This window comes from Sebastes umbrosus, chromosome 2 (assembly GCF_015220745.1).
Source record: "Sebastes umbrosus isolate fSebUmb1 chromosome 2, fSebUmb1.pri, whole genome shotgun sequence".
NCBI classification, from domain to species: domain Eukaryota; kingdom Metazoa; phylum Chordata; class Actinopteri; order Perciformes; family Sebastidae; genus Sebastes; species Sebastes umbrosus.
In genome coordinates this window covers 31,185,066-31,212,871 of record NC_051270.1, presented here as the reverse complement: position 1 = coordinate 31,212,871, position 27,806 = coordinate 31,185,066, and the positions used below count along the sequence as shown (strand labels likewise).

Below are 27,806 nucleotides of genomic sequence, written 5' to 3'. Positions count from 1 at the left end.
CCCCCATGTATCAGTTTTAACAGTGCGTTTGGTTGCTGAAAACTTCTTGGCCTCTGTCTGCGATATAACACACACACACACACACACACACACACACTCACAAGCAGATATGCACACACATATCAAGGGCTATCTCGGTTTGGTAGAGAAAACAATGCACCAAAGACAAACGTCTGTGTATAAAACCAATAGCAGCAAATACTATGTAAAATTTCCCAGTGAGTTACAGAGTTCCTGTCCCAGTATACACCCAGCATGACCAACTTCACCTCATCCTAACGTAATTACCAAAAAGAATGACACAAATTTATGGTTAAGACTTGGTTCAGATGGGTTCAAACAAGACCAAAGAAGAGATAATATTATTGAAATGAGAGACAGTGATTTAGGTCTTAAGACAGGTCTTAAGGTGCATCCTCTGGCAAGTGGCCACTCTTGATGAACAAGTGTGAAGGCCTAATATCTGCTTCTCCAATCAACCAACACACACACACACACACACTCACGCACACATTCATTTGCACTCTTTTCCTCTGTTTGCTTGCTGCTTGATTCAGCTGCTCGCGGTCATATACATCTTAAGCAACACGCACACTTATGATGTTTGAGTTTCCTCTCTGCTGCCCCCAGCCATCTTACAAACAAAGGCGTGGCCTACCTCTCCTCTTTGTTCAGTTCACATTAGTGGGAAGACAGTGCTCAAGGGCAGTGACAAATGAGACCCATTCTTCAAGTATTCCACGGTTTTTAAACCTGGCACCACACGCCAAAAGGCCGTAGCGGCCCCGGCTGGCGTCCTAAACCTCGTACCTAATATGGGAACGGGTGACACCCAAGCCCAGATATAACGGGGAGCAGCAGATTCACCACTGTTCCACTCTTCCTATCCTGTGGCTACCGTGACAAGGGAGGGAGATGGAGATGTAGGGAGCGAAAAAGCCCCAAGGAGTATCTTTGGCCACGTGTGATTTTCCCTTTTTAGTGTGAGTGAATGTGCATATCATTTAAAGGGGGAACACACCTCAAATCGATACACAAACACACACTAGGCCCCACCCCATCCGTAGCCGCCCCCCAAGCCCTCAGGGCTCAAAGCTCTACAGTCAAGGCCAAGAGCTCACTCAGAAGTGTCCATGCTCTTTTAATAACTGTACTTATTGACCACTCGCATCTGTGGAGTCTGTGGTGAAAACCCATTGGGTTTAGGGGGCACATCTGGCTTTAGCGATGGGGTCCGTTTAAGCCCTGTGCGAGGGAGTGAGCCATACCCACTGTAGCTGCTCTGTCGGGATGCAGAGGATGAGTGGGATGAGTGGGATGAGTGCATACCTGCCCCCATCACTCCACCTTGGGAGTCAAGTCTGGAGGGGGGTATTGGGGGCATGTATCCCCCTCTGTTCATACTGTGTTGGCGAGACACAGACACCCCCATGGTTACCCCATTTGGCGAGGTGGATAAGGAGTGCCTGTGAGAGGCACTCCGGTGGAGTTGATACCCTCCTCTTTGCCTCTCCAGGGTGCCCCCCATGCTCAGGCTTCCCGTTGGTGTCGTGGGAGTGCTGGGCATGGGCACATCAACCCTCTTGGTGGGGCTGTGCCTCGGCAGGGAGGAGGAGGGAGAGTACAGGGAAGCCTCACGGCTGGGCACCTTGGGCGGTAATTCAGTCAATTCCTCCATGGGCTCCAGTGTGAGATGTTGCCTTGGGCGAGGCCCTGATCCCTCTTGAAGAATGGCCTTGGGGTTGGCCACTGAGTCATTTAGGTGTTTTAAAAGGTCATTTAGGGTATTTCTGGCATCCACAGACCTTTTCTGCTCTTTCCTACTTCCTTTAGAGTCAGGGTTCCTCTGCTTCCTTTCAGACGAATGTGGCAGTGTATCATCTCCATTGTCAAAGCTGGAGTGGTCATGTGTGGCATTGGGCAGGACAACCGCACTAGGGATGTGGGAGTGCCCCAAGGCAAGGTGAGGGTGGTTGGCGCTAGGAGGAGCAGGAGAAGAAAGAAGGAACTGAGGACTCTTGGCTGATGAGTTGGACTCCTTACGAGGCCCACTGGCCTTTCCGTGAGCCCTTTCCCACTGGTTCTTGATGGGCTGCAGGCTCTTCTGCTGAAGCACAGGGGTGGACTCCGGTGTGGGTAGGGCAGCCAGCTCAGGGGGCTGACAGTTGTCCCGCAGGATCATGGTCTTGGTGTCTCCGTTGGGTGAATTCAGGTCTTTGCCGTTGCTCAGCAGATTGGTGTACAGTTTGGGAGAATCAACGTCGGTCTGGTACTCCTACGAATGTCACAATAAAAATCAAAAGATTACATCTTGTTCAATCACTCATCTCCGCAAAAGACTAATGTAGCATCGGAGCTGTTTTTATTGGCTGTACCTTTACAGGGCTGTCAAAGAGGCCGTTGAGCTTGACAAAGCTTCCAGTGGAGTCGGAGCAGGACGGTGCAGACTCTGCATCCTTATGGACATGTCTCGGCTTACGGAGGAATGAGTCTCGGTAGCAGAAAACAATCAAACCAGCCAGGAGAGCGCCCATGAGAAAAGCGGCAAACACACAGGTGATGAGGATGTTCATGTGGACCATCTGGTTGGTCTCACCTGCTTGGATATCCCACACACCTACAAAACATTGACACATTGGTTAACCCCCTGGTGAAACGAGTCAAAGTGCTCAGTGAAGCGTCCCTCCCCATTCAATAGCAGAAATGTGCATGTTTGTGTGAGAACACAACCATGCATGAGTTTCTGGTTTAACACCTCCCCCCATACAAGGCAGCCAGTCAACCACAACCAAATAGACAAATTCATATTGATCTAAACCCAGATGAAGAAGAAATATGGTGAGAGTTGTCAGAAGCTGTTAGGTACCCACATCCATTTCACCATCTATAAGAAGCAGTGCTATGTTAGTACAGAAGGGAAGACTCAAAGTGTTGCCTTGATCCACGTTCCACTAGTGAATTTTTGTCATGCATTTAACTGGTACCAAAGGGTTAGGAGTGCACTGTTATCTGAGATGGAGAGCCAAATCAATCTTATCGCACAAGAGATCAACCAGCAGGATGTTGTTCAGAGGAAAGAGAAACTTGTCTCCCAGGCGTTGAGATAGCTGCTGCTCTACTGGAAGTTTGTTAGTAACCACAGACATTGAAAGAGTTAGTCATCCACCGTGCGGCCACAATAGTGATGTGGCAGAGCAGGCCCAGTCAATGATCTACCAGCCAGGGTAAACTGTTACTAGAGCTCAAGTTAAAAAACCTATACTGGCAGAGACAGAAGCTACTGTAAATCCAAACAAAAGAAACAATGTGAGAACAGTGAGTGCGAGGTTTAATGATTAGAAAACTAGGAAGAAAAAGAAAAAGAAAGAAAGAAAGAAATACCACAAGAAAATAACAATTTTAACGAAAGAAAACAATGGTAACATAAAAATGTAATATGTATAGACCCTTTTTGTGTCAGCGGCACGATTACGTCACAGTGTTAGCTGGAGGCAAAATAAAGGAAAGACTGGAGGCTAACACTAGCAGTGGGCTAAAGTTGCACAACGAAAATGTCATCTTGCTGTGTTGTTGGGTGCCAGAATCCAGATATCACATACATTTGAGATGACAAAACTGTGATTCGAGGCTCTAGCGAGCTACAATATTGGCGAAGCGTTTCAGAGATGGAGAGAAAATGTTGCTAATAGTTTAGCCTTCTGCTAACCACAGCCGTGAGCCATTGGCTGTGGTTAGCAGAAGTTAAAAACTATTAGCAACATTTTCTCTCCATCTCTGAAATGCTTCGCCGATATTATATGACTCTCTTTTTGACCAACTTTACTGAAGGATATATAAACTAAAGTTATCCAAAGATTTATACACTCTCAATTTGTCTTTACAGCGCTGCTGCTGGCCACGGACGGCTGGCTACTTAGCTAACTTTCTCAACTAACACTCGTGGTCCCAAACAATGAGTGACTGAACATATTGAGAGACACTCTTATTTCCATTGTTAAAAAAACAAGCCAACAAAACTAGCTAGCCAGCATTAACTAACGTGTTCAGAGAATTATTCTGCCTCCACTTAACGCTCCGCCCACAAAATATGTCATCATGTCTACTAACAGAAAAGGGGTCTATAGCAAAATAAATTATGTATGAAAATGTATATTTGAGAAAAAAAAAAAGAGACTAAATTACAATCTGCCATGATATCTAATGGAAACCCTAAATAGCTGCCAATGTGTGCACATGTGTGTGTTTGCATACAGTATGTGAGCCTATGTGTGTGGATTCACATAAGTGTGGCTTAGTGCGAGTTGTTGGCAGCTATCAGATCAGACTCATTGCAGCATGCTGGCTGCCTCCCTGTGGGCCTTACCCTCTTGGCCCCCTGGGATAGTGTCTAAAGAATGGGAGGTGGCTGGGTCATCCTGCAGCACAAAGCCTGAGCCGTAGAGCTCTGGACCAGGCCCAGAGCTGGGGCTCTGAGTGGGTATGAGTACTGGGGGGTGTATGGGCCCACTGGGGTGGACAGTGACTGGCGATGATGAAAACTCCATGTCTGTGGTGACAAACAAATTGTTAACAAACTGTGCAGACGTGGGTAAAGCATACTGTTATCATCCCAGTTAGTAGGCATGGGGCAATGGGTCATTTTTTAAGGTTAGTGTCTGACAAAATAGTGAATAAACCTTGTCACAGTTCACATTCACAGACCAATTAAAGTACATATTGGTTTAGACAATTTGGAAGGGGTAAAAGGAGAGGATACTGAGGTGTCTAAAGAGGAGTCGGTACACAACAGTAAGGGATGCCAAGGGATGGTGGGTGGGCATGCAAGAGAAGGGGGTGGAAACAGGAAGTGATGAGTGAAAAGGAGGAAGTGAATCTGTGCTGAGATAGAGCACCGATGTCGCCTATGAATGTGTCGTTTTTTTGACGATGAAAATGAAGCAGGTGACATTAGCATTCAGGAGGTGTTTGGTAAGAAAAGATGAATGGTGGTGGTGGTGGTGGAAAGACAGGGTTGGAGATGCTGAACTCAAGGAAAGAAACCATTTGAGTAAAAGATCAAACTAACCAGAGGTAGGGTCGCCAAATGATTTGTAATCTGGCGCTGATGTAGTGCCCAAAAACGCTAAAAGAATTAAAAAGGACAAGAAATCAGTATAAAGGAATTCAGAAGTAAAAAAAAACTAAAATTCCTCTAAGAGTGCAGTTTGATTTAATAATACAGATATAAAGCACCCGCTAGCAGTGTCCTTTTCTCACTGGAGGCCCTCTGGTTCTGATCAATACTGAGGTTCAGCCCGGGGTCATGTTTAGCTGGTACAAATGAAGGGGACGGGAGTTTTACAGTAAAATCAGCAAAGGCACATTTTCTGGCCAACAGATATCTTTTTAAGACCTCTACCATTTGCACCGGCTGAACATGACCCATAATTGTACATGTCCATGTTTTCTGCCTCACAGGTGGCATAAGTTACAGGTGGCCATGTACTGTATGCAGATGTGTGTGTTAATACTGTACATAGAGACTCATGTAGGGGCAAGTTACTGGAGTGGTTACTGGTGTGAGTGTGCAGGCTCATGAGTGTGTGTGGAGATGAGTTTGTCTGTATGTGTGTGTCAGTGTATGTGTATCTGTGTGTGTATGTGTCTCAGGATTAGACGGCATGGCATGGAGATGAGATTCGTACCATGACAGTCTCCCAGGTGGGCGGTGTTTCCAGATTCAACATCCTGCTCATATCCAGTCCTAAAAAGAGAGCAAAGAAGAGATAGAGAGATTCATCAAAGAGTTGCAAAAAATTCTCATTTTCTCATCTATAATATTTACACTTTATATCACAGCTGAGGCTTGAACTCACAAAACACCAGGCTCTATCCTCTCACAGGCCCCATGAGGCGTCCAGCCACAGTAGGGATCCCTTGATGCAATGCAGGACCTGGAGACACACAAACAGGGTTTAATCATTCTGGGAAAAGCACTATAATCATTTGTGACTGTGTGAACATTAACCAAAAGGCAAAACATGAAGCCGTTATCATTCCCTTTTATGGCATTTACTGAAACACAAAACAATAAAGTCACAAACCTATGACCGACCGCACGGAGCACATTTAAACCCGCTACGTGCGCATTAGCGCGTCACTTACTTGTGGCAGGAAGAATGCCTTTCACAGCGACTCAGGGGAATACGGATGACGCAGCTTGAAAAGGCGACATACAGGCTGTGCGCGTCTTTGTCCACGTGCAGCGAGAGGACACGCTTGTCATCCTCGTGGTTAGACAGGCACCTGGGGAAGGGAAGAGAGAAACCTGATCAGAGGTTTATCAGATAAGTCTGTCTACTGTTTCAGTCTCAGTAGATTTAATCACTTGTTAGGTGGAGAAGTCACATAAAGCTTTCTCTCACAGTTTAACAGGATTTTAACCTCTAACACGCCGCTGGGTGCGCGTTCGCATCCACGAAAAACAATCAGACACATACTGTGCATGCACAGAAAGCAGGCAAGACACCGCCATCTGCGCCAGGATGCTTCATTTTAAGAGTTGCTGACTCCTCGGCCAGAAAAGGGGAAGAGAAAAAGAGAAGAGAGGCAGAAAGAGAGACAGGGTGAAAAGTGTGTGCATCCCTACTTGGCTCTGTTGAAGACATCTATCTCCTCTAGAAGCAGGCTGTCATTCAGAGACACAGAGGAGGTCTTGGCCAAAACCTTGAGGACAACTCCTGACTCAGCCCCGATGAACACCACTGTGTAGTTCTTGTGAGGTCCTGCTTCGTTGTCCACAGCCAGCGATGTCAGTCGGTACCTTCACACACAGCAGAGAGACATGTGTTACTCACAGTAGGGGTTATCACGTTCAAAACAGGAGAGGCAATTTTGAATACATAAATCGCTTCGGCTCTCGGTTAATTTTACACTATTTTATTCAGGCAAGTTCTCGGAGAGCTGCTTGTGATAAGACAGCATTAAACATGATGCCATGAGAGAAGTTTAGCATATTGTGGTGGAACATAAAAATGACTTTGTTCTAAAAACGAAGGTATTTAATATGCTTCCTCGTTTACCTGACGCGAGTCTTGGTGAACCAGGGCTCATCACCAATAGAAGGCACAGCTGTGTCCATGAGTGGGTGGGACTTGATGAACTGCAGGGTATCGTCCGGGAACTCGATGGAGCTCTTCAAGGACGCAGCTGGACCATGACCTGCACAGCACCCAGGTCTAGGATGGAGGATGCACACAAACAAGAGGGCTAAAGGTCAAAGATCAGCCTATACGATCACACACCAGGGAGTCATAATAGCGTGGTTGAAAAGTGCAACGAGAGGGGGGGGGGAGAGCAGGTGCTTATTAGGATCACAAAAAGGCCTCAGCTGGAAACATAAAATATACATATGCATGGTTATCCTCCATTAATGATTTACAGGGGTAATGAGGTGCTTGGTGGACTTTGTGTTTTGGACTCAGGGTAGGGCTGCAAATATACGTGCTGACTGTAAACAGGTTAAATATGCAACGCGTCTAATTAAGCCAAATTAATTATTTAATCATCAGCAGATGGTGAATGTGTGTGCTGGGTCAAAGCTAATAACTAGTGGAAAAGATTTCATTGGGTTTAACCCGGACAAAGAAGGGTTACAAAAATGGGAAACAATGTCAGGTGGTAAACAGCTGCTGAGTCGAGCCCCACCTGCTCCAGAAAAGCAAGTTTAAAATCTTTTTTTTTAACATTACTTTTTGGGTTTTGCCTTCTTGGCTCAGTGGGCTTTGGAAGGTTTAGAATTTGGAAATTATTTTGGGGAAAGAAAAGTTTCATCCTTACCGTGGTTTGGGCAGCTTCTCCTCTGGAAAAGGAGTCCACACAGAGTCAGGAGTCTTCTGCTCTTTGAACCGACCCCAGAATACTTTCTCTATGTCGGCCATGGAGAAGGCACACACCGCTGACCCTGGGATACTGTGGAGAAAGAAATACATCAATGTAACATCCATGTATGACTCGTAAATGTCTCATTTCTGGGTTGTTGGGTTACTTTAACAACAAACCTGTTCATCTGTGTGGTGAACACTCCCACCACCGAGGGGACCCCGTTGATGTTGATGATGTCAGTGATGGACTGAAGCACGTCGAAGTAGAAGAAGGACTCCCCTGGCACCGAGCAGTTCAGCCTCGCCTTCACAAAAGATGTCCAGTGCTTCTCCAGCACCCGCTGTGACCCGCCGACGTCATTCTTACAGATCCGGGCCACACGAGAATACACAACCTTTAAAGAGAAGCGGGTGGAAGAGGAAGGCAGCCGAGTGAACGTCACTAAAACCCTTCAACACGCTGAATAATGCATCTCCATCCTGTAGCAACTCGGGACAGACGACTTAACAAACACGCGCTCTCATCTTTAACTTCGTGCGCAGAGATTGTTCACCCTGACTGGAGCAAACGTTTAAAAGAGGAACACACCGGATGGCATCGACTCGCCCACCGTGTGGATGCGTGTTTGATTGCTCTTATTACCGAGGATTGAGTATAAATGAAGTGTGTGAAGCAGTTGGCTTTGACAGTTTTAATTATTTACCAGTGCAAACCTCCATCAGAGGCCAGGTGTCACCCAAGCATTAGTAGGGTTGAAATATTTATTGGCTGGCGACTGATGGAGGATGCTGGCTTCCTGCGGCTTGGCCAGACCCGCTCAGGATGAGGCATGGTCAAATCTGAGGTTGGCCTCAAACACAGAACATCCTTATGCCCTCTGCATGTGTCATAGGTAGAGCGCACATCTCCAGGAGACAAATCCTCTGTCTGTGTAATGGTTTTACATTAGTAGATCATCCCCGGCAAACACTGGCTTTCGAAATTCCTCGTGTACTCTAATGCGATGTACTGTCACCGCCTGAATGGGCCCCATTACCACTGGGGCCATTTGTGGCATGCACTGAGGGAGGTGTAAGCCTTTTTTGGATAAAGGCCCGCACACTGTATCTGTGCGGAATATGTAATGCGTTATAAACGGCAGGTGCGCTGTCTTACCTTGCCCAGATTGCTGTGCTCCACTGCAATCTCCCGGTAGAAAAAGTACACATAATTCCCATACTCTGCTGCGTGCAGGAAATGAGGTTCTGAGGGAGAGACAGAAGCAGAGAGTTGAAGTGTATTTCTGCACCGTCACCACCACTGTGCATGTTGAATATTTCAGGGATTTGTACAAGGCTGTGTATGACTGGGGGTGACCTAGATTTCCTGGGAGGGAACGGGCCATATCCCCATGGAGCTTGGCGAGGCAAGAGAGCTCTCTATCACTCCAAAAACGACTCTGACAGCCACGTACATACGTACGCCATGCAAAGGCACCATGGGTATTCAGCCAGCTGGCAGGTAGGCCCTGTTCAGACCTGGCATTAACATGTGTCCTGAAGACGCATTGACCTCCGATCGCTCAGACGACATTCGGAGTTGGTGTGAATGTGTCCTGGGCCACATTTTAGGGCCGCCTACTCATCAAGAGAGTTAATCTACAACAGCTTGTATAGCCGAGGGTTACGTTGTGCCTATATTTTATGAAGGTAATAAAATAACGGCAAACACTTTATTACTCCCACATTGTCAACATCAGCGCATAACCGCTATACTCATTCTATTCTGACCTTTCACAATAAAAGTCCTACACTGCATCAAGAGACAACTCAACAAAAAGCTTAATATATAGTAGGGCTGTCAATCAATTCAAATATTTAATCGTAATTAATCGCATGATTGTCCATAGTTAAATCGTGATTAATCACACATTTTTATCAGTTCAAAATGTACCTTAAAGGTAGATAGGAGATTTTTCAAGTATTTAATACTCTTATCAACATGGGAGTGGACAAATATGCTGCTTTATGCAAATGTATGTATATATTTATTATTGGAAATCAATTACCAACACAAAACAATGACAAATATTGTCCAGAAACCCTCACAGGTACTGCATTTAACATAAAAAATATGTTCAAATCATAACATGGCAAACTGAAACCCAACAGGCAACAACAGCTGTCAGTGTGTCAGTGTGCTGACTTGACTATGACTTGCCCCAAAACTGCATGTGATTATCATAAAGTGGGCATATCTGTAAAGGGGAGACTCGTGGGTACCCATAGAACCCATTTTCATTCACATACCTTGAGGGCAGAGGTCAAGGGACCCATTTGAATATTGCCATGTCAGTTTTTCCCGCTACAACCTTTGAAAGATTGAATAGCGGCCGGGCCAAATCTCAAGTTGCATTAATACGTTAAAGAAATTAGTGACGTTAAAAGGAATTTGCATTTAATGCATTATTATCACGTCAACTTTGACAGCCCTAATATACAGTATAGTTATATAGCTTATTGACTTGTCGGTGATGGGTCTGTGCGTTTCAGGCCCACCCGCCCGATGCTCTCATCCTTGGCTCTCTGAAGCTCTGTGTGCCGTTAAAAACAACTACGCATTTGGTCTTTGTAAATGGAAGTGATGGGGTACGTGTATATTTGTGGGGAAGTGAGATCCGATCACAAGTGGTCATTCCAGGCGCTTGTGGAAACGCATTCTAATGCCAGGTCTGAAAAGGGCCGTAGACACGTGTATCTCCAAGAAAGCGGGGGGAGAGAGAAATAAAGAGTGAGAGTGATGAAGAGGCAATCGCTTACCTTTCAGCCATTTGGAGTCATATTTGATGGTCCTCAGGGCTGATCCATCACCCATACTGCGATAGATGACAGCATCACTGGCCTGGAAGTCAGCTACAGTAGCCGAATACAGCTTCCCTTCTGAAAAACAAAACAACAAAGAGTACAGTCACTAAAAGCCGGGATACATTGCTCTTCAACGCTTTGTTGTTTCTCTTCTCTTAAAAGGCTTGATTAGCTGCGTTGTTATCGCTGCAGGCACAGTTTTACCGTGGCAAAGACACAGAGGTGATAATGAGAGCATAAGTAGGAACCCATTAGTTCTTGTACAGCAGGACTAACTATGTGTGTGTGTGGGCGGGTGTGTGACCCCTTACCAGCAAAAAGGGCAACGTTGGTTTGCTTGGAGTCAAATGGGCATCGTGCCAGTCCATTGATCTCCTCCCCATCAAACTCGAGGTTATCCAGCTGAAGGGAACACAATCACCCACACATAAAGAAAAGATTCATCATGGGACACAGTGAAAACACATAGAAACACTGGCACACACATGAATCAGTCAAACGAGTCCAGTCAAGTTTATTTAACGAGAGATTAAAATGAAGGGTGTGTTGCCCAAAACACTTTAAAGGGGACATATCAGGCTCATTTTCAGGTTCATACTTGTATTTTGAGTTTCTACTAGAACAGGTTTATATACTTTATTGTTCAAAAAAAACATTATATAACTCTTACTGTCTGTCTGAATATACCTGTATTCACCCTCTGTTTGAAACACTTTTAGCGCCTGTCTCTTTAAGACCCCTCCCGGAAAAGCCCAGTCTGCTTGGGAGAAAAATTTGCTGCACCTTCGCAAAGGTAGTTTTCTATAATCTAATGAGCCTGCATGTGACATAGGAAGGGGAGCCAAATCTGAATGGCTTGTTGAATCACATAGGTTGTGTCTGAAATCATTAACGACTCCCTACTCACTATCCAGGGAGTTCTATGTAGAGGACTTTACAGTATAGTGAGCTCATCTGCAAAAGGAAAAACACTTTCGGACACTACTCAGGTCATTTTCTCAGCGCCGATTATAACGCCATTGCTGTTGCACAATTAAAACGTGCCAAATCAACGTCCATACTAAATACAGACATGTATTTTTGTGTGTTATAACTACATATGTAAGCTATTTTTCACGTTCCCTTAGTAAGCAGTGATGCAGCGTATATGTCTATGGGCTTTTATTGTGAAAGGTAAGTAAAAATGAATGTTGTGAATGTGGGGGCAATAAGTGTATTTTTACCGAAATTAATAACCACAAAGTACTTTGTGGCTGTTTATGTCGTGATGCACTGCTCTGCTCACATTAAATACATTATTTTCACGCCACAACTCATGGATTTGTCTCAGTCGAGCTGCTCTCTCCTCTCGTCCGTCTGCCATTTTTTCCTTCAGCGTAATGCATGATGGTATATAGTGCTCTAATAAGTATAAAAAGTCTCACTAATTGGTCCACTATATAGTGAGTAGTGAGTGATTTTGGACACAACAATGTTTTCTGATCTAGGCAGCCCACAAAAAACTGTTGTCTTATTTCACAGTTTGTGGTTTGGTAGACACTCCAGATACCTAAATGTATGAACACAAGCACTGAGAAAGTGAGTTTTTCATGATGTGTCCCCTTTAAGAGCATTTTCACAACACTAATCCAGATTTTGTGTGTGTGTGCCTTTGCGCACATCCGAGCCTGCAGGGCCCTGGCACTGACTGGATACTGACCCTGTAGTATCTGCACATGGGGTTGAAGCCGTTGGTACCGCAGATGAACACCAGGTCGTCGTTTCTGGGAACCAGCACTTTGATGAAGTTGTGGCACTCGTCCTGAAAACAAAAACACGGGACAGCGTGTTTAGAGGCAGCGTCTCTGGTCACGTTTTAAACCTCTATCACGGACAAAAGGTGCGAGGTGAATGGCTTTTTGTACGTACTCGGCGTTTTCCCTTGACGGCACACATGTCTCTGTCAGCTTGGCCCGATCGCCATGTTAGCTTCTGTGAAAGGCAACATGGAGCATTAAACACGAGCACGGCACACTGAAGGACACACATGCGCTCGCTCATGCACAAGCACACACACAGTCCTCCCTTTTCCACTCTCTCATTTTACAACCTGTCCAGTTTGTGATGAATGGCTCTGTATTTTCTATGGAGCCCTTTTTAGTGTTTGTGGATTGAGAGAGCAGCTCGTGGTGAAAATCTTACCCTGTAAGGAATGATCTCATTCCTGTAGGATTCTCTCAGACTGACCAGGTACACCTGATCTCTGTGGACAGACGGCAACAAAACACACAGCTCAGTGACACTGCAGCACAACCAGGAATCATTCTCATTTTTTATGTTTTAAAACAGTTTTAAACATTTAAACAGCTTTAACAGTGTTGATTATTAATTTTAATAAGAGCGAAAAAGTCTGATTAAAAATGAATTCAGCTCTCAATTAAAAGAAATACCATTTTTAACACATCCACTAGTCATTTCTTGTTTTTCACATTCTTCGAGGGACTCTGCCTGGTGCATAATCAGCAACTCATTTGCATTGTTTTCCCGATTTTGCTATTTATTCTCCATTATGATAAAATTTTTCTGAACGGCACTTGTCATTAGAGGATCTCATCTACTTTGAACTGTGTTTTCAGCCTCTTCTCGCGGCAGGAAACACAACTTGTTGGTTCGCAGTGATAGAAAATCTGAGGGAAATAAGTTTAAACCAATTTCTCTGGGTAGTTTTCTGTTAATAATGACACTATAGTTCATTCAAATGTCTGCATTGTGAGAATTGATGCATAGCGAATTCTGGTTTTTATGCAACTGCCTCATAATATCCTCTCTGCCATACCATTTTACATGACAACCACGTATTGTTTTGATTATGTGTCGGTTATAAAAAATGTAATGAAACAATGGGGAACACATTTTATCAACCCCTGTAAAGAAAACAACATGTTAGCTTCACTTTTAGTGAAAACATGTGAACACCCAAAAACTGGCACAAGGAGGATCCACCTGACAGCAGTGATACATGTGGAGGTGATTACAGTCACTCCAGAGTCGGGAGTTTTATACTGTAGATGTCGAACTGATTTCCTGCTACAATATTAGTGCTGGCGCTCAGATTAATCCCAGTGCCCATAAATACCAAAAAGACATGTAAAGATGCCAAGAAATCCCTGACAGGACGTCAGGCCGGCATGATAGACGCCTTTCCTGGATCAATACTGCCCATATACATCAAATGCAGGCCTAGAAGCCACAGATCCAATAACACTAAGAGCTTTTTTTTCCCCCTTTTACGCCACTGTTTACCTGCCAAGGAGTGACTGAGTGTATTGGTGTGGGGGGGATGTGTGAAAGAGAGACAGAGATGGTGTGTTGAGTTTACCTGCCAGCGATGAACAGAGTGTCCTGTATCTTGGTCATCAGCTGAAAGTCAAGGCGGTGCTGTGACTCGTTGCCAGAGGGCCTGCCTCTGAACACTGGGTACCTCCGTGAAACTGTGAAGACATCACACACGCTGGTAATGGGAAACTCAGGGGCAGAAGCTTGCGCGGATAAACCACACTCACCTCTTGCTACTGTACTAATTAGAAAGAAATACGCTGTGTGTGTGCTTTATACAAATCCCCCTGTAATTAAGGTAGAGTACAAAGATCTACAGTATATTCTATATAATTATATCTGTGTGTCATTGTTTGTGCCTACGTCAGCACATCTCTCTGTTCTCTCATCACGGAGATGAAAATGAAATCCACTTAAACTGACCATACAGCAGATTGATTTTATTACTGTGAATATGGCGTGCCAGTGTGTGAACTGCTGACACGGCTAAAAGGAGGAGGCTGCCGGTATTTGTCTTTATTCCATGTGCGACTACTGGAGTGAGCGAAAAGTGTACATTAAAGGATGGCTGTTGACTTTTTCAGTGACGTTGCAGTAATTGTAATCTCTACTCTATCCCCCCCCCCGCCCCCCGTCTCTGCCCCCCGTCTCTGCCGAGCCCGTTTTGCGTGCGTGTACTCACAGTGTGCGTCAACGACATCTATGGGCACGGTGTCCTCTGGAAGCTGACTGCGAGGAGAGTGCGTGAGGCTGTCAGCAGCAGCAGCAGCAGCTCACTGAGCAGAAGCGCAGCTCTCTGGCCCATGGCTGCTCACAGACGACACTTCCTGTTTCACTCTGGTGGAGATGTTACCTGGAAACACACACAAAAAAAGCATGCGTTTGTTGCTTGACATGTCATGTTATATTTAACCTTTGGCTGCAAACTGTGGTCTTATGAGCCAAATCCCAGTGGTGGAAAGTAGGTTTACTCAAGTACTGTACTTAAGTACAATGCTATGGTACTTGTACTTTACTTTACTTCCATTTTCTGCTACTTTATACTTCTACTCCACTACATCTCAGAGGCAAATAATGTACTTTTTACACCACTACATTTATTTGACAAATTTAGTCACTTTGCAGATTAAGATTATTAAAACAAAATATAATCGACCAAAAATGATGATGTATTATTATAGGTAAAGACTTTACTGGTGAAATTATCATGCTATTAGTCAGTATATATAGGGAAAATGATCTCAATGTTTAAAGTGATGGACAAATTAATACATCAATAATTATAATATAATTTATTACACTGCTTTGTTGAATACGATTCTGATTGGTCAATCACGGCACTCTACGGTCTTTTACTTCTTATAGCAGACCGTTGCTATGTATAACAGACCGTTGCTATGGGCGCAGATCTGATTTCGGAGTCTGGAGGGCCATTTTTGTGTCAAATAATTGATTTCTTAAGTAAGTAGTCGTTTAATAAGTGGGGATAATGTACAGCTAGCGGGTCATTGTTGTGAAATAAACCCTTTACCTCCTTTAAATAATATTATTCTACATAATGAGTACTTTTACTTTCAGTACTTTACGTATGTTCTGATACCAATCCTTTTCTACTTAAGCAACTTTTTGAATGCAGGACTTTTACTTGTAACCGAGTATTTCTACACTGTGGTATTACTACTTTTACTTAAGTAAAAGATCTGAGTACTTCTTCCACTACTGCCAAATCCTAACCCTTAGTTAAACTCAGAACAATGAAAAAAAAAGAAGAATTTCCACAGTGAAGTTCTTCTTTCCTCGTCGATGCCCAGTATGTTAACATAAGGCACACATTATGCCCTCTCATGCTTATTGATGGCTGCGCTCTCAGCGGCAGTGCTTGGCGTTTCCCCTCTTTCTTTCTCGCTGCATCTGCTGTTTAAGGGAAGGTCAGCCAAGTGACCGGTGGGGTGTCTCCGTGTGTGTTGGATACAGCGGAAGTCCACTCTGTCAGAAACGTGGCGGGCCTGCTGTCTCTGTACATCTGTGCTCCGATTGGTTCGTCCCGGGCTCAACACTAATCAGCACGTTGCAGCTTCATCACCATCACCAGTGCGGCCTCTGCTCTGACCTTAACCGACTTCTATTAGCGCTCTGCTGGCTGTTATTGCTCCAGCCCTTCCTGAGGGGCGGGTGCGCTTTATTGCAGTGCAGTGATTCACTCAGCTTTGTCTTGGGAGGATCAAGTCATACAGTTGTTTTGACATAGTAGTCATTTTTGTGGATAATAGTTTGTACTGATTGTAGACATGATACACCAGCAGCTACATTGGTAATAATTCATTGTGGGAGTGGCAGGAGTTTAGTGTGTATGTTAGCACATGAAGGGGTGCTTCAGAGACAGACTGTGTCTGTGCATATTAATGATCGGTGTACATTCAAATATTTATAAGGCAAACAAATTATTCATGCAGGCAAAGCCTGAACGGATATAAACAATTTACCGGGAGACGTCATACAGGCGGAGGGATGGATTAGCTGGGAGCACACTGGGACACACACACACACACACACACTCGGCTGCACATACATAATCACTCTTTCAAATGGTGTAACGCAAAGACTGATGCATGTGCACGCACACACAGACACACACAGTATTGACTCATTTTTCAATTAGCCCCAAAGCACACCTGCTCCAGTGCTGTCTGTGGGCTCTTCCTGCCAAGCCATTAGTGCTGTGATTGATCCACACAGGAAGCATGGCAGAGCCGCAGAAAAAAAGGCAATCTATGGACTGTACCATATCGCTGGAGCCATGTGAGAACTTTGTGACTCAAAATCTGGTCACTTTCATCCTGTGAAAGGCTGGAAATCTTTGAGATAAAAAATTAAATAAAAAAGAATTAACTGTAATACACATGGTTGTCAAGTAGGGCTGGGCAATATATCAATATTATATTGATATGGACTTTATCAATATAGATTTTGGATATCATAATACTGTAATATGGCATAGGTGTTTTCCTGATTTTAAAGGCTGCATTACAGTTAGGGATGCACGGATACCGGATCGGACATCGAGCCGATAACTGACTCAAATAGCTGGCTCAGGTATCGATGACACTGGGACTGATCTATTAAATTCCATTCTATGTTTATATAACACATACATTATATACTGAAATTCCTGTTTAAGTTTGGACCAATTTGTTGCTGCATTAAAAAGGTTTACAGTTCAATTGTAATTCCTGTTAATTTTTCAAGATTTTTTACCAAGTTGCTGCTGTATAATTCATTATTTTAATAATAAAGAACAATTAAATAAATTTATATCTATCTATTTATTTGTTACATTTTGTTTTTCAAAGTTAAGAAAGTGATGTTTAAGTCGAGCCTGATGTTGTCTGACACAAAAAAAAATGATCCTAGTCACTTCCACAGTGAGGCATACAGCTTATTAATTAAACACTGGTATCAGATCGGTACTCGGCATCGGCCGATAATTAAGCCCAGGTATTGCTGTCGGTGTCGGGACTGAAAAAGTCGGATCGGTGCATCCCTAATTACAGTAAAGTGATGTATTTTTCTGAACTTATTAGACTGTTCTAGCACTTAACTCATTATATCCACATTACTGATGACTATTTATCAAAACTCTTATTGTGTAAACATCGCAATATCGATATCAAGGTATTTGGTCCAAAATATTGTGATATTTGATTTTCTCCCTTTCGCTCAGCCCTATTGTCAAGAAAAAAATTAGGCAGCATGAGGTGTTTACCTGACAACATCAAATTACATCAGCATGTCTGCCTTTACATAATACACAAATTGGCTGCACTACCTAAAAGCCTACATGTTGATAAAAAGCGCACAGCGTGTTTTCCAGACACTAATTATCCAATTTTCTGAACAGTTCCTATACGACGGTGCGTCACTACAAAGAATGGAAGCGGTGGCGACGGAAGCGGAGTAATGCCAGCGTGTTTTAGTCATCAACAGTGTGTAATCACGGCTATTCAGCACTCTGTGGGATACTGAGGCCTTTGAAAGAGCAATGTCATTATGACTAAGTAATGCAAGGCCTGGACGAGGCAACGCTTCATCTCAATTAGTCCACTTAATAGTGAAATTACGGGTTTGATGTTTTGTCAAAATAGACTGAATGAATGAGGGTCTGAATCTCCATAGAACTGCAAACATCAATGATGCTGGAGCAGTCTAATCTAGATACAAATGATCCACAGATCTATGCACACAGGGCTCCCAGATCTATACAGAAGATGTCAGCAACTTAATCTAAACGAGAAATGATGACACTGCTCCGCGAAGAGAGACAGTGGTGTTCCTTAAAAGCATAGCAGCTTCTTTTTTTTTACTGCCTGGTTCAGACGCTCTCACACCACGAAGCGTGCTGTTTTAAAAACCCTAGCAATAAATTGCTGAGTTTCCAGGAGAAACCAGGGACAGGAATAGATACCAAACGTACAACAATAGAGAAAAAAAAGAGGTTGCTATGAAAGGTAAATAAACCAAGCTGCACATTTCAATTGTATAGTGCTATCATACAGGCTGCAGGCTGTGCTTCCAGTCCACACTGTTCACAGGTAAATCATTTCCTCGCTTGTCACAATTTAGAGTCGCTCTCTGTATCCCCTCTTCGAGAGCGCCTCTTTTTTTTTTTCTGCCATTCTCCCTGGCTAAACAATTCAACGAGAGGCAGCTCCGATCTCCCATGATTCCTTGCACGGTAAAAGCCACGCTGCGGAGGCGAAGGCTTTCCTCGGAAACTTTAATGTAAAACAGAAACAGAAGACATCCAGAGGTCAGCGATCTAAAATTACTCCTCAATCTCTAGTGAGCCCAGCGTGTTTTCTATTGACTATTCCTTTGCGCTCTCCGGTTCCTGCCCTCAAGTGTGTGTTAGTGTGTGTGTGTGTGAGTGTGTGCATACACATATATAGGCCTCAACAAGCCTAGAGATGCTGGGCTTGTCACGCAACTCGGTGCCATTCAGCCTTGCCTCTCTCTACCTCTGTTATTACAGGCTTTTCAATGTCCTACAACCACGCACTTTCCCCACTGATGTTGTTGGCTCGGGCCCACGGTGTTAAACACGGGAAGAGGAGGAGGGGGAAGGGGGTCTGGTGGATTGCTATTTCTACTGATGGCGGGTCTGTAGCCCAATTCTGGTAGTTACAGCAGAAGATTTAGTGCTCCGAGCTTAAAAATGACAGATTAACACATATTCTCCTTTTAGCTGTGCTTTCACTGGCATATGTCAGCCTTAACCTCTCCCCCCCCCCCCCACTCTAACACTGAATCCTATTGGGAGGAATTGGGGCTAATAAAAGGAAGACAAACAACAGGGGTGCGTGAGGTTTTTGTAAGTTGTGTGCGAGTGTGATGGGTGGATGTAATCCCAGCAGAACAATGGCTGCTGCTGCCGTTGCTGCTCGGCTTGTTGTCACCTTGCACCGTACTGATCTGTAAACCTAACAGCACGGGAAATCAGATAGCTCAGGAGTTCAGTTTCAGGCATTTCACTCTTCACACTCGGTGCTATGTACGTCTAAAACTGGATACGTCCTATAACACGGTTGTCTCAACTGCTCTGAGAAAGTAATCAAGGAGCAGCCACACAGGAACGTGAGTCAGCCAGATGATTAGAGCAGCCACCACACAGGGCCCAGAAATGATTACTGCTCCTTCTCCCACTTCAGAAATAACCACAGCCCCCCCCTAATCGCGTCCTATTTACCTAAGGATCACTTCAGGAGGGGCTTGGTCGGACTTGTTGCTTCAGAGATTTGGCAGAAGGAGAGGGCCGTGCCACCCTAAACCGAGCTTCCCTCCCTTTCTTCTCTACCTTTGGAGAGAGGCGGAGTGAAACAGGAGAAAGGCTGTTCTCAGCAGTAGTTCTGCTATAGTCATGCACAAAAGGGGGCTGATCTGCAGGTGTGACCAGGAAACAAAGGGGGCTTTGGGCAAGTCAACACAATAGAGCCCCACCCCCGATCAGTGGACCTACGTTTGAGAGAGAGCCGTTCTGGGGGCTCCTGAAAGGGGGGGTTCAAAGCAAACAGATTGACTCCAAACGCAAACTTTTATCACTCAACCACTTTAGTGTTGAATCTGGTGCCCCAAAGCAGCAGTTGCATGGTGTAAAGGGTTAACGCTGATCACTGTATGGTTCAATGGTGGTTGTTCCGGGGTTACGGCCGGCTGTAGTGGAGGTTAACGGTGATCGTTCTGGTCGCTGAGTTCTGACCCCGTAACCGGTGAGGCGAAGTGCCAGCCAGCTGTGCTGTCAGCTAACCCCGCGGCTGGTTCTGATGTTTGAACCCGGCCGGAGTGGGTTTGCTCCTGCCAATATCAAGTTTTGTAGCTTCAGTACCTCTAAGCTGGGGTTCTCCTCTTTCTCTCTGGCGCTCCAGAGGTTCAGGGAAATGAACACATCTGGAAACAGATCTGCTGTTTTTATTTCTGTCAAATGACTGCACTGGTTTGAGAGAATAGCACCAATCATTTTGACCACAGACAAGCTCAAATTAAATATGAGTGTACACTTTTTTTTTTATAGCACACCAGACAACTTCAGAATAAGCCCTTATATGTGGTTCATCTCCTTTTTGCTCATTTTACTTCATTTGGCCAAATAAATGTCCCTGCAATAATGACACACAGAACAATTGCTCAAACTACTCCAACCTTGCCTCCAAACAAATGAACCCTCCTTATTCCTTTCTCTCTTTCTCTTGTTATTCTTCTGTTTCTCTTTCCTTCAATCGTTGGTCATTTTTCAAGTTTTGCGTGGGGATCTTCTCGCTCCTCTTTTACGCACACACTCCGTGCAGCAGCCCCGGCTCTAATGCGAGCATTGTGCGGACCGGCGCGTAAAGGCATTCAAGTTTTTACCCGTGGTAAATCTTTTCAGACTCCCTCTAGCCCACATGTAGGACTCATACAAAAGACAACAAAGACTTGAGGGACAGCGGTGGAGTGACAACTGTGATGGATCTGGCTGCCTCCACAGGGCTGGGCTCTCTCCTCTCTCTGCTTCGCCTCCAGAAAGGTTACGAGCGCTTCTCCAATTTATTACCCAATATGAGAATACCATAATGAAAATGCATTAAATAGATTAAAGGCATCATCAGTGGGTGAGCAGGCAACACAACCTTCCAGTCAAACTGCCCGTCCTGCTCTCTCTCTCTCTCGCCTTGTATTGTTTCATGTTGTGGCCACAGCATGCTCCGTACAGTCATGAGCAGGTTAAGTTGATTTTTAAGTCGAAAATACGCCAGAAAATACTTTGATTTACGCCTTGGGCTATTTTAACACAACTCGAGAACAATGCCCAGCAGAAGAGATGAGCTATTGTGAGTGAAATACGGGACACTTCATCAGCGGGATGGATCTGTTAAAGGCTGGCTCCGATTCTACTCTCGATAAATCATTATCTATGCGTACATCTAACATGATTTCACTTTGGAATCGAATTCAATTGGATAGATTCTGTTCACAAAGTAGCTCTCCACATAGAATAGAGGCGTGTGTCCTTTTATTAAATCCACCTTAACAACAGATCCTATAGAAATAGCAATAATTAAAAACCATCCTACCTTCTGTGTCCGAATTCACTCATGAATGTGGCAATCCGACTGAACATCATATTCCTTTGGTAATCCATTTAAAGAGAAAACACACCAGCATGTAATATTCCGGTTATTTTAAAGCTCCAATCCGGACCCCACTTCTTTTTTCTCTCTTTTTTTCTCATCCAGTTGCGCGCAGATTTCAGCTCCGCTCAACACATCCGAGCATCTAGTGACCGATGAAGTGTGATGACTGATCTTCAAAAGCTCTGCTCTGCCACGGAGCCACAGAGACCCCTCCTCCATCATAACACCCATACATACATACATACATACACAACCAGCCCCCCTTCACGTCCGTCCACTACTATTAACTTTGGAAAGCAGAGGGAAAAGACATAACCATTAACGAGGCGCTCTCTTCATGTGCAATCATTGATTTAATGCTGATCTAACAGAACACAGGGCGTGTGGACGCACCGGAATAATAACACTAATCAATACACTCAAAACTATGTTTCTGTGCTTGTTTACCCAACTCACTTAGCTTTAGATTCACCATACATAATGTAATGACTTTAAATAGAATCAAGGTTTCTGACAGCTTCAATAGGAGTGTAGAAACAAATAAAGAGGTGACTTTAGATGTGCTTTATTCCCTTGTTACGCGCTGGAGAGACGCGTTCCGGGCAGGACACATAAAGGAATGAATGGAGAGTACATCTGACTAGTATAAATAGTCCGGACCTGACTTATTTGTGTCCTGCAACCATTAGTTTTTTGCAGAGCAGCATAGGTCGCTATGGTGGAGAGGAGAAGCAACATTTCGTATATCCCAGCCCGGACTTCTCCTCTCCTCTCTCCCTACTTCTCCTCCTCCACTTTCACTGCGTAATGCGGCGCAACAAAGTGAATCCACGCAGAAAAACTCACCTCATCTGTAATGATTATTTTGTATCCTTTTTTTTTTTTGCGTTTGCTGTAATCCTCCAAAAAAAAAGAAAGAATATCGTGCGCGTCGTATAGTGAATGAACTTCTTCTTTCTCCTGGCTGAGGAGAGGAGAAAAACAAACTAATGCACGGCAAATGGTGTAATTCGAGCCGTGTTAAGTCAATCCATCCAGAGAGAGAGAGAGAGAGGAGCAGCCTACCAATGAGCAGAGCTCCTGATCCTGATCCTGCTCCAGGTCCCTCCCACCACCACCACCAGCACCAGCACCATCCAGCTCTACTCTCTACGCACTGGGTCTCTGGCTTCCTTCCTTTCTTTCCTAGAGCCTGGAGAGAGAAAGAGAAGAGCGACCCCCTCCCTCCCACTTCTCCTCCTGTGTGACCCCGTATTGCACCCCCCCCCCACCTCCTCCTCCTGTTAAACCCCATCCCCCAACTCTCCAAGTCAGCAAGAGCGCCTAGTAAAAATCATTTCAGCTCTGAGTTGTGGCTGCTTAGTAAAACACAGCTTTAGAAATGTTTGGATTTAAGAGGAGGGAGATGGTTGAAGCAGCTCAAATCTCCCTTTTCTGCTGCAGCAAAGCATCATGCAACTGATTCTTCTTCTCAAAGTGGAGAGAAATATGAATGAATAGTGGAGAGTAAAAGTTTTACATTTATGACAAATAACTCGATAAACCGATGCATTATCTATTTTAGCGAGCTATTTTGCAATAATACATTCAGTACTTTGCTAACCTTGACTTTGTACTTTGTACTACTAACTTTTTTTACTGCCTTTTTATTAACATGTTTTGCACTATGGAACTGTGATGCCGGAAACTCGAATATCCCTTGAGATCAATAAAGTTACTATCTATCTATCTATCTATCTATCTATCTATCTACTCTATCTACTCTATCTACTCTATCTATCTATCTATCTATCTATCTACTCTATCTACTCTATCTACTCTATCTATCTATCTATCTATCTATCTATCTACTCTATCTACTCTATCTATCTATCTATCTATCTATCTATCTATCTATCTACTCTATCTACTCTATCTATCCTCCCTGAGAAAAAAATGAGCTTCAGAGACTTTGTTTCCTGCATTCTGGTGACTTTTAAAGGAACATATAAAAGTTTTTTTAACTGTTTTTTTATTGCCAATGTGTGAACAGGTTGTAACCTAACCTAAAAAATTAGACCTTCCGCGACTTTCTGGGTTTCCTCTATCAGCCTGTAGACTGCTTTTAATGCGAAGAACCCGGGCCTGTTTTGTTTTTTTTCTCGGTAAAATTCACCGGATGTGACGTTATGCACGCTCTCGAGTGCCTTTTCTCTCTTCAGCTCTGCTTACAGGGCTAACAGTGTGCAACCATAGCTAACATTCAGTTAGAAATGGAGTCCGCGTGTTTTTATTTAGGTAAAACAAATAATGTTACATTACTACAAACATTATTGTGCACTATAAATTAGGGTTGGGCAATATGACGATATATATCGTCAAAATGATATAAAAATGACTATTGTATATATTTTTCTATATTGTTTCTATCGCGATACAGCTAGGCCTATATTTATTTATTTTTTCTCTATACTTTCAATTAAAACTGTTACGTTCATTTTGCCCTTAAGTTCTTAAAATGAGAAAAATACTTAAGTATTTAATTCACACAGGAGTATACAAAAATAGGCTTTACCATCTTTCTTATAGTTTATTTATTAAATTACCGGAAAACATACTATATCATAAGGCTGGGAAATATGAAAAAAACAAACAAATATCACCATATTTTTGATCAAATACCTTAATATCAATATTGCGACGATATTTTAGGGTTCACTATTGGTGCTTTCACAAAATATTTAAACAATGAGATTTTGATAAATAACCATCAGTAATGTGGATATAATGACTAAGTGGATAAAGGTAAATAATTTAACAGCTACAACAGTCTGGTAAGTTCGGACTTACCAGACTCACTTTACTGTAATGCAGCTTTTAAAACCACGAAAAGACGTAATTTGTGCCATATTAGGATATCCAAAATCTAAGACTATATCTAGTTTCATATCACAATATCAATATAATATCGATTTATTGCCCAGCCCTACTATATTGTCACGTATACCGAGATATGAAATGACCTATATCGTGATAGAAGACCATATCGCCCGGCCCTAATACGAATTACAAATGATCGTCGTCCTCTTCTTTGTTTGAGCTGCTTCTATACATATATGCATTAGGCTGCCTACACGTGTATGCAAACATCAGTGTGAGTGTGTGCTCCCGTATTCATGTGAAGCTGAAGTCGTCATTGAACGTGTCGGGTTGTTCCGACCAGGTCTGCGAGGCCTCACAATGGAGGCCCATTTGCACCCCATTAGAAAAGCAGGTTAGCAGATGTGTGAGAATCTGTCCCGAGCGAACATCCTCACCCACTCACACACTCACACTCACACTCACACACACACTTCTGACAGCCCCCATTATGAGCTGAGAAAGTGGGATCTGCATCTCAATACTCACACAGGAAACACTAGTTTGCACTGCTGATCTGCCTGATCCCGGTTTGGCACTTCTTGCATGTCTTTGTCCCTGCTTGTCCCTCACTTGTCCCTCTTGTCCCACCCTCTTCCTCTTTTTTTTTGGGGAGTTCCTACATCTCGATATCCCGTCTCTTCATTTGACAGAACCTTTCTTTTTCCTCAGGCCCCCTATAGTTCTCCATTTTTTCTTCCAATCTCACCAAGGTTATCTCATCTGATAGAGTTTAGTCTGTCATTTATTTGACTTTCGGTCCCTTTCTTCTGGCTTCTCAGGCTTCAATCTCGCCTCTCAATGTGTCTGTCAGTCCCAGGTTACTTATGTGTGACTTCTCTGTATCCCGTGGGGACTGAATCAGCACCAGCATCTGTTATGGTGAGAGAGGGGGAAGATGGATAGATCAATGTGTCGAAGGTTTGCGCAGACGCAGGTACTGAGTGTCAGGGTGGGTGAACAAACGTATGGATCTGTGGGCGTCTGGTGATTGGTGGGTGTATTGATTGGTCGTTTTTTCCAGTGAATTGGCAGTTTTATCATGGGTGTAATGGCAACGTGATACCGTTTCAGTGGGTTTTAATGGCTTTTGGTGCACAATTGTTGGCTTTGACGATTCTCAATCTGCCTGCGGTGTAATTATTTTGCTACTAACATGAATTGTGACCATCCCAGGGTTAGTACAAGGATAATTCATGTTTTTATTGCTGCAATGATTAATCGAGTAGTTGTCGACTATTAAATTAATCACCAACTATTTTGATAATTGATTATTCAGTTTGAGGAAGATAGGATAGAAGGATAGCAATTCTCTGATTCCAGCTTCTTAAATGTGAATATTTTCTGGTTTCTTTACTCCTCTATGACAGTAAACTGAATATCTTTGAGTTGAGGACAAAAGACATTTAAGGACGTCATCTTGGGTTTTGGGAAGCACTGATTGACATTTTTCACCATTTTCTGACATTGTATAGACCAAACAACTAATCGATTAATCGAGAAAACAATCAACAGATTAATCGACAATGAAAATAATCGTTAGTTGCAGCCCTAAGTGATTTTACTGTGACTCAAGATGATCAAAATTATCCAATTTTCTGGTGTAGTGATAATTACTTAAGGAAGAAAACAAAAATGAAGAGTTGCACTGATGAGGTTGAGGCAGTATTTTGATTACCCAAAGACATTTTTCTTTTTTTCTTTCTTACATTAAAAATTTCAATGCAAAACATGATTTTTCTTGAGCTAATTACATATTGGGAGGATAGATTGAGCAACCCGATATCACACCAAAGCGTAGAATACACTTTTCCACCAGAGGATAGAGTGTCAGTGTCACGTTTTGCTGGCGTGAATATTACTCGCTTGTATTAAGCTGCAGTACCAACAGGAGGCAACAAAACCACTTAGCTAGGTTTAGGAAAAACATCATGGTTGGCCTTAAAATACAACATAACATCGCCACAGGAAACGTGACAAACGTCACTAACGCAAGTTGCAAAACAAAGTAGTGGACCCATCCACCTCCCCTCCCGCCCACCATTAGCTGTCTTTCTTCCCTTTTGCTTTATGTCATTACATTGCAGTCAGTACACACTACATGGCGTGAAAATGGCACGCCTAAAGCAAGAATGGCGCTCTTATTACATGCCTTTGCCTTGCAAATTACCTTATTGTGCGGCGGGGCTGAATTGAAACATATTTACAAACATAGCAGTGATGTAAGTGGAGCAGATGGGTGAATGACAAAGGTCTTTGAGACTGAGAGTATGTTTGTATTGATAGTTGGGATGGACAGATGAATGTATTGATGTTGGGAGATGAAGGGGTGGATGGTGATGGTGATGGTGATGGTGGGAGAGTAGAGTGATATGCGTGGCGGGTGGGGGGTGGACAGAGGACAGAAGGCCTGATATGCTCCCTTGGGGACGTTGCAGTGTGGAGGTCAACCCCAGGGGGTGTGTGAGGGTGGGCCCGGGGTGCAGAGGAGAATGTGAGGGCTTGGCCTTCGGTTGGATCATCCAGAGAGTGCACTACCCTCCACTCCCTTATTTACTGCCTGAAATGCCAGTACAGATGGCCATGTGTCAAGGATGGGCCGAGAGGCCAAAGATTGAGAGAACCAAAGGGTCAGATGTTTTACTACAACATCACCATTTCCCACCAGCTAATCAGAGCACTGGGACAAGTTAAATTAATTAAAATGATTAAAAGTGTTCCCGTTGAATTTAAAGTGTGGGTCCATTATTATTATTTTTTTGTGAGTTTTTTTTGTCATTCTGTAGCTTCCCAGTGGTGGTCCTTATGTATTAAAATCCAAACATTCATATTTTACCGATACAGCGGTAGACCAGCAACTCCTGTGTTCTGTGACTTAAAATGACTGTTTTTGTGAATGGAGTCTGGTGGCTTTGAAGACAGAGATATAACGGCTTCAGTTCCCCGTTGGAAAGGGCTGTCTGATGACGAGGTAAAGCGGGGAAAATATTCTAAATATAGCGTACACTTAAACTGATATTGATTTTTTTAGGTGGCTAAAATATTTTTTTCTGCTGCTCCAATCTACAGCTGCTTTACCTCTCTGTCAGACAGCCCTTTCTGACCGGGAACTGAAGCCGTTATATCACTCTCTCCAAAGCCACCAGACTACAGTCACAAAAGCAGTAATTTTACCTCGCAGAACGCAGGAGTATACATACAACCCCACTTCAAAAAATCCAAA

At 43.6% G+C, this 27,806-nt stretch overlaps 1 protein-coding gene across 1 annotated transcript; it reads right to left on the bottom strand.

The window, feature by feature from the left end:
* sema6dl (sema domain, transmembrane domain (TM), and cytoplasmic domain, (semaphorin) 6D, like) lies at positions 1 to 21,975 on the bottom strand. Its single transcript, XM_037749818.1, is given in 21 exon segments — positions 1 to 2,275; positions 2,376 to 2,617; positions 4,364 to 4,546; positions 5,066 to 5,122; positions 5,685 to 5,743; positions 5,856 to 5,933; positions 6,145 to 6,285; positions 6,629 to 6,802; positions 7,062 to 7,217; positions 7,819 to 7,950; positions 8,040 to 8,257; positions 9,019 to 9,107; positions 10,662 to 10,781; positions 11,018 to 11,108; positions 12,406 to 12,507; positions 12,615 to 12,677; positions 12,888 to 12,948; positions 14,065 to 14,176; positions 14,704 to 14,745; positions 14,748 to 14,874; positions 21,626 to 21,975. Coding segments are annotated over 20 exon segments (3,333 nt in total). The 5' UTR covers positions 14,827 to 14,874; positions 21,626 to 21,975; the 3' UTR covers positions 1 to 1,141.
* Positions 21,976 to 27,806: the final 5,831 nt, after the last annotated feature.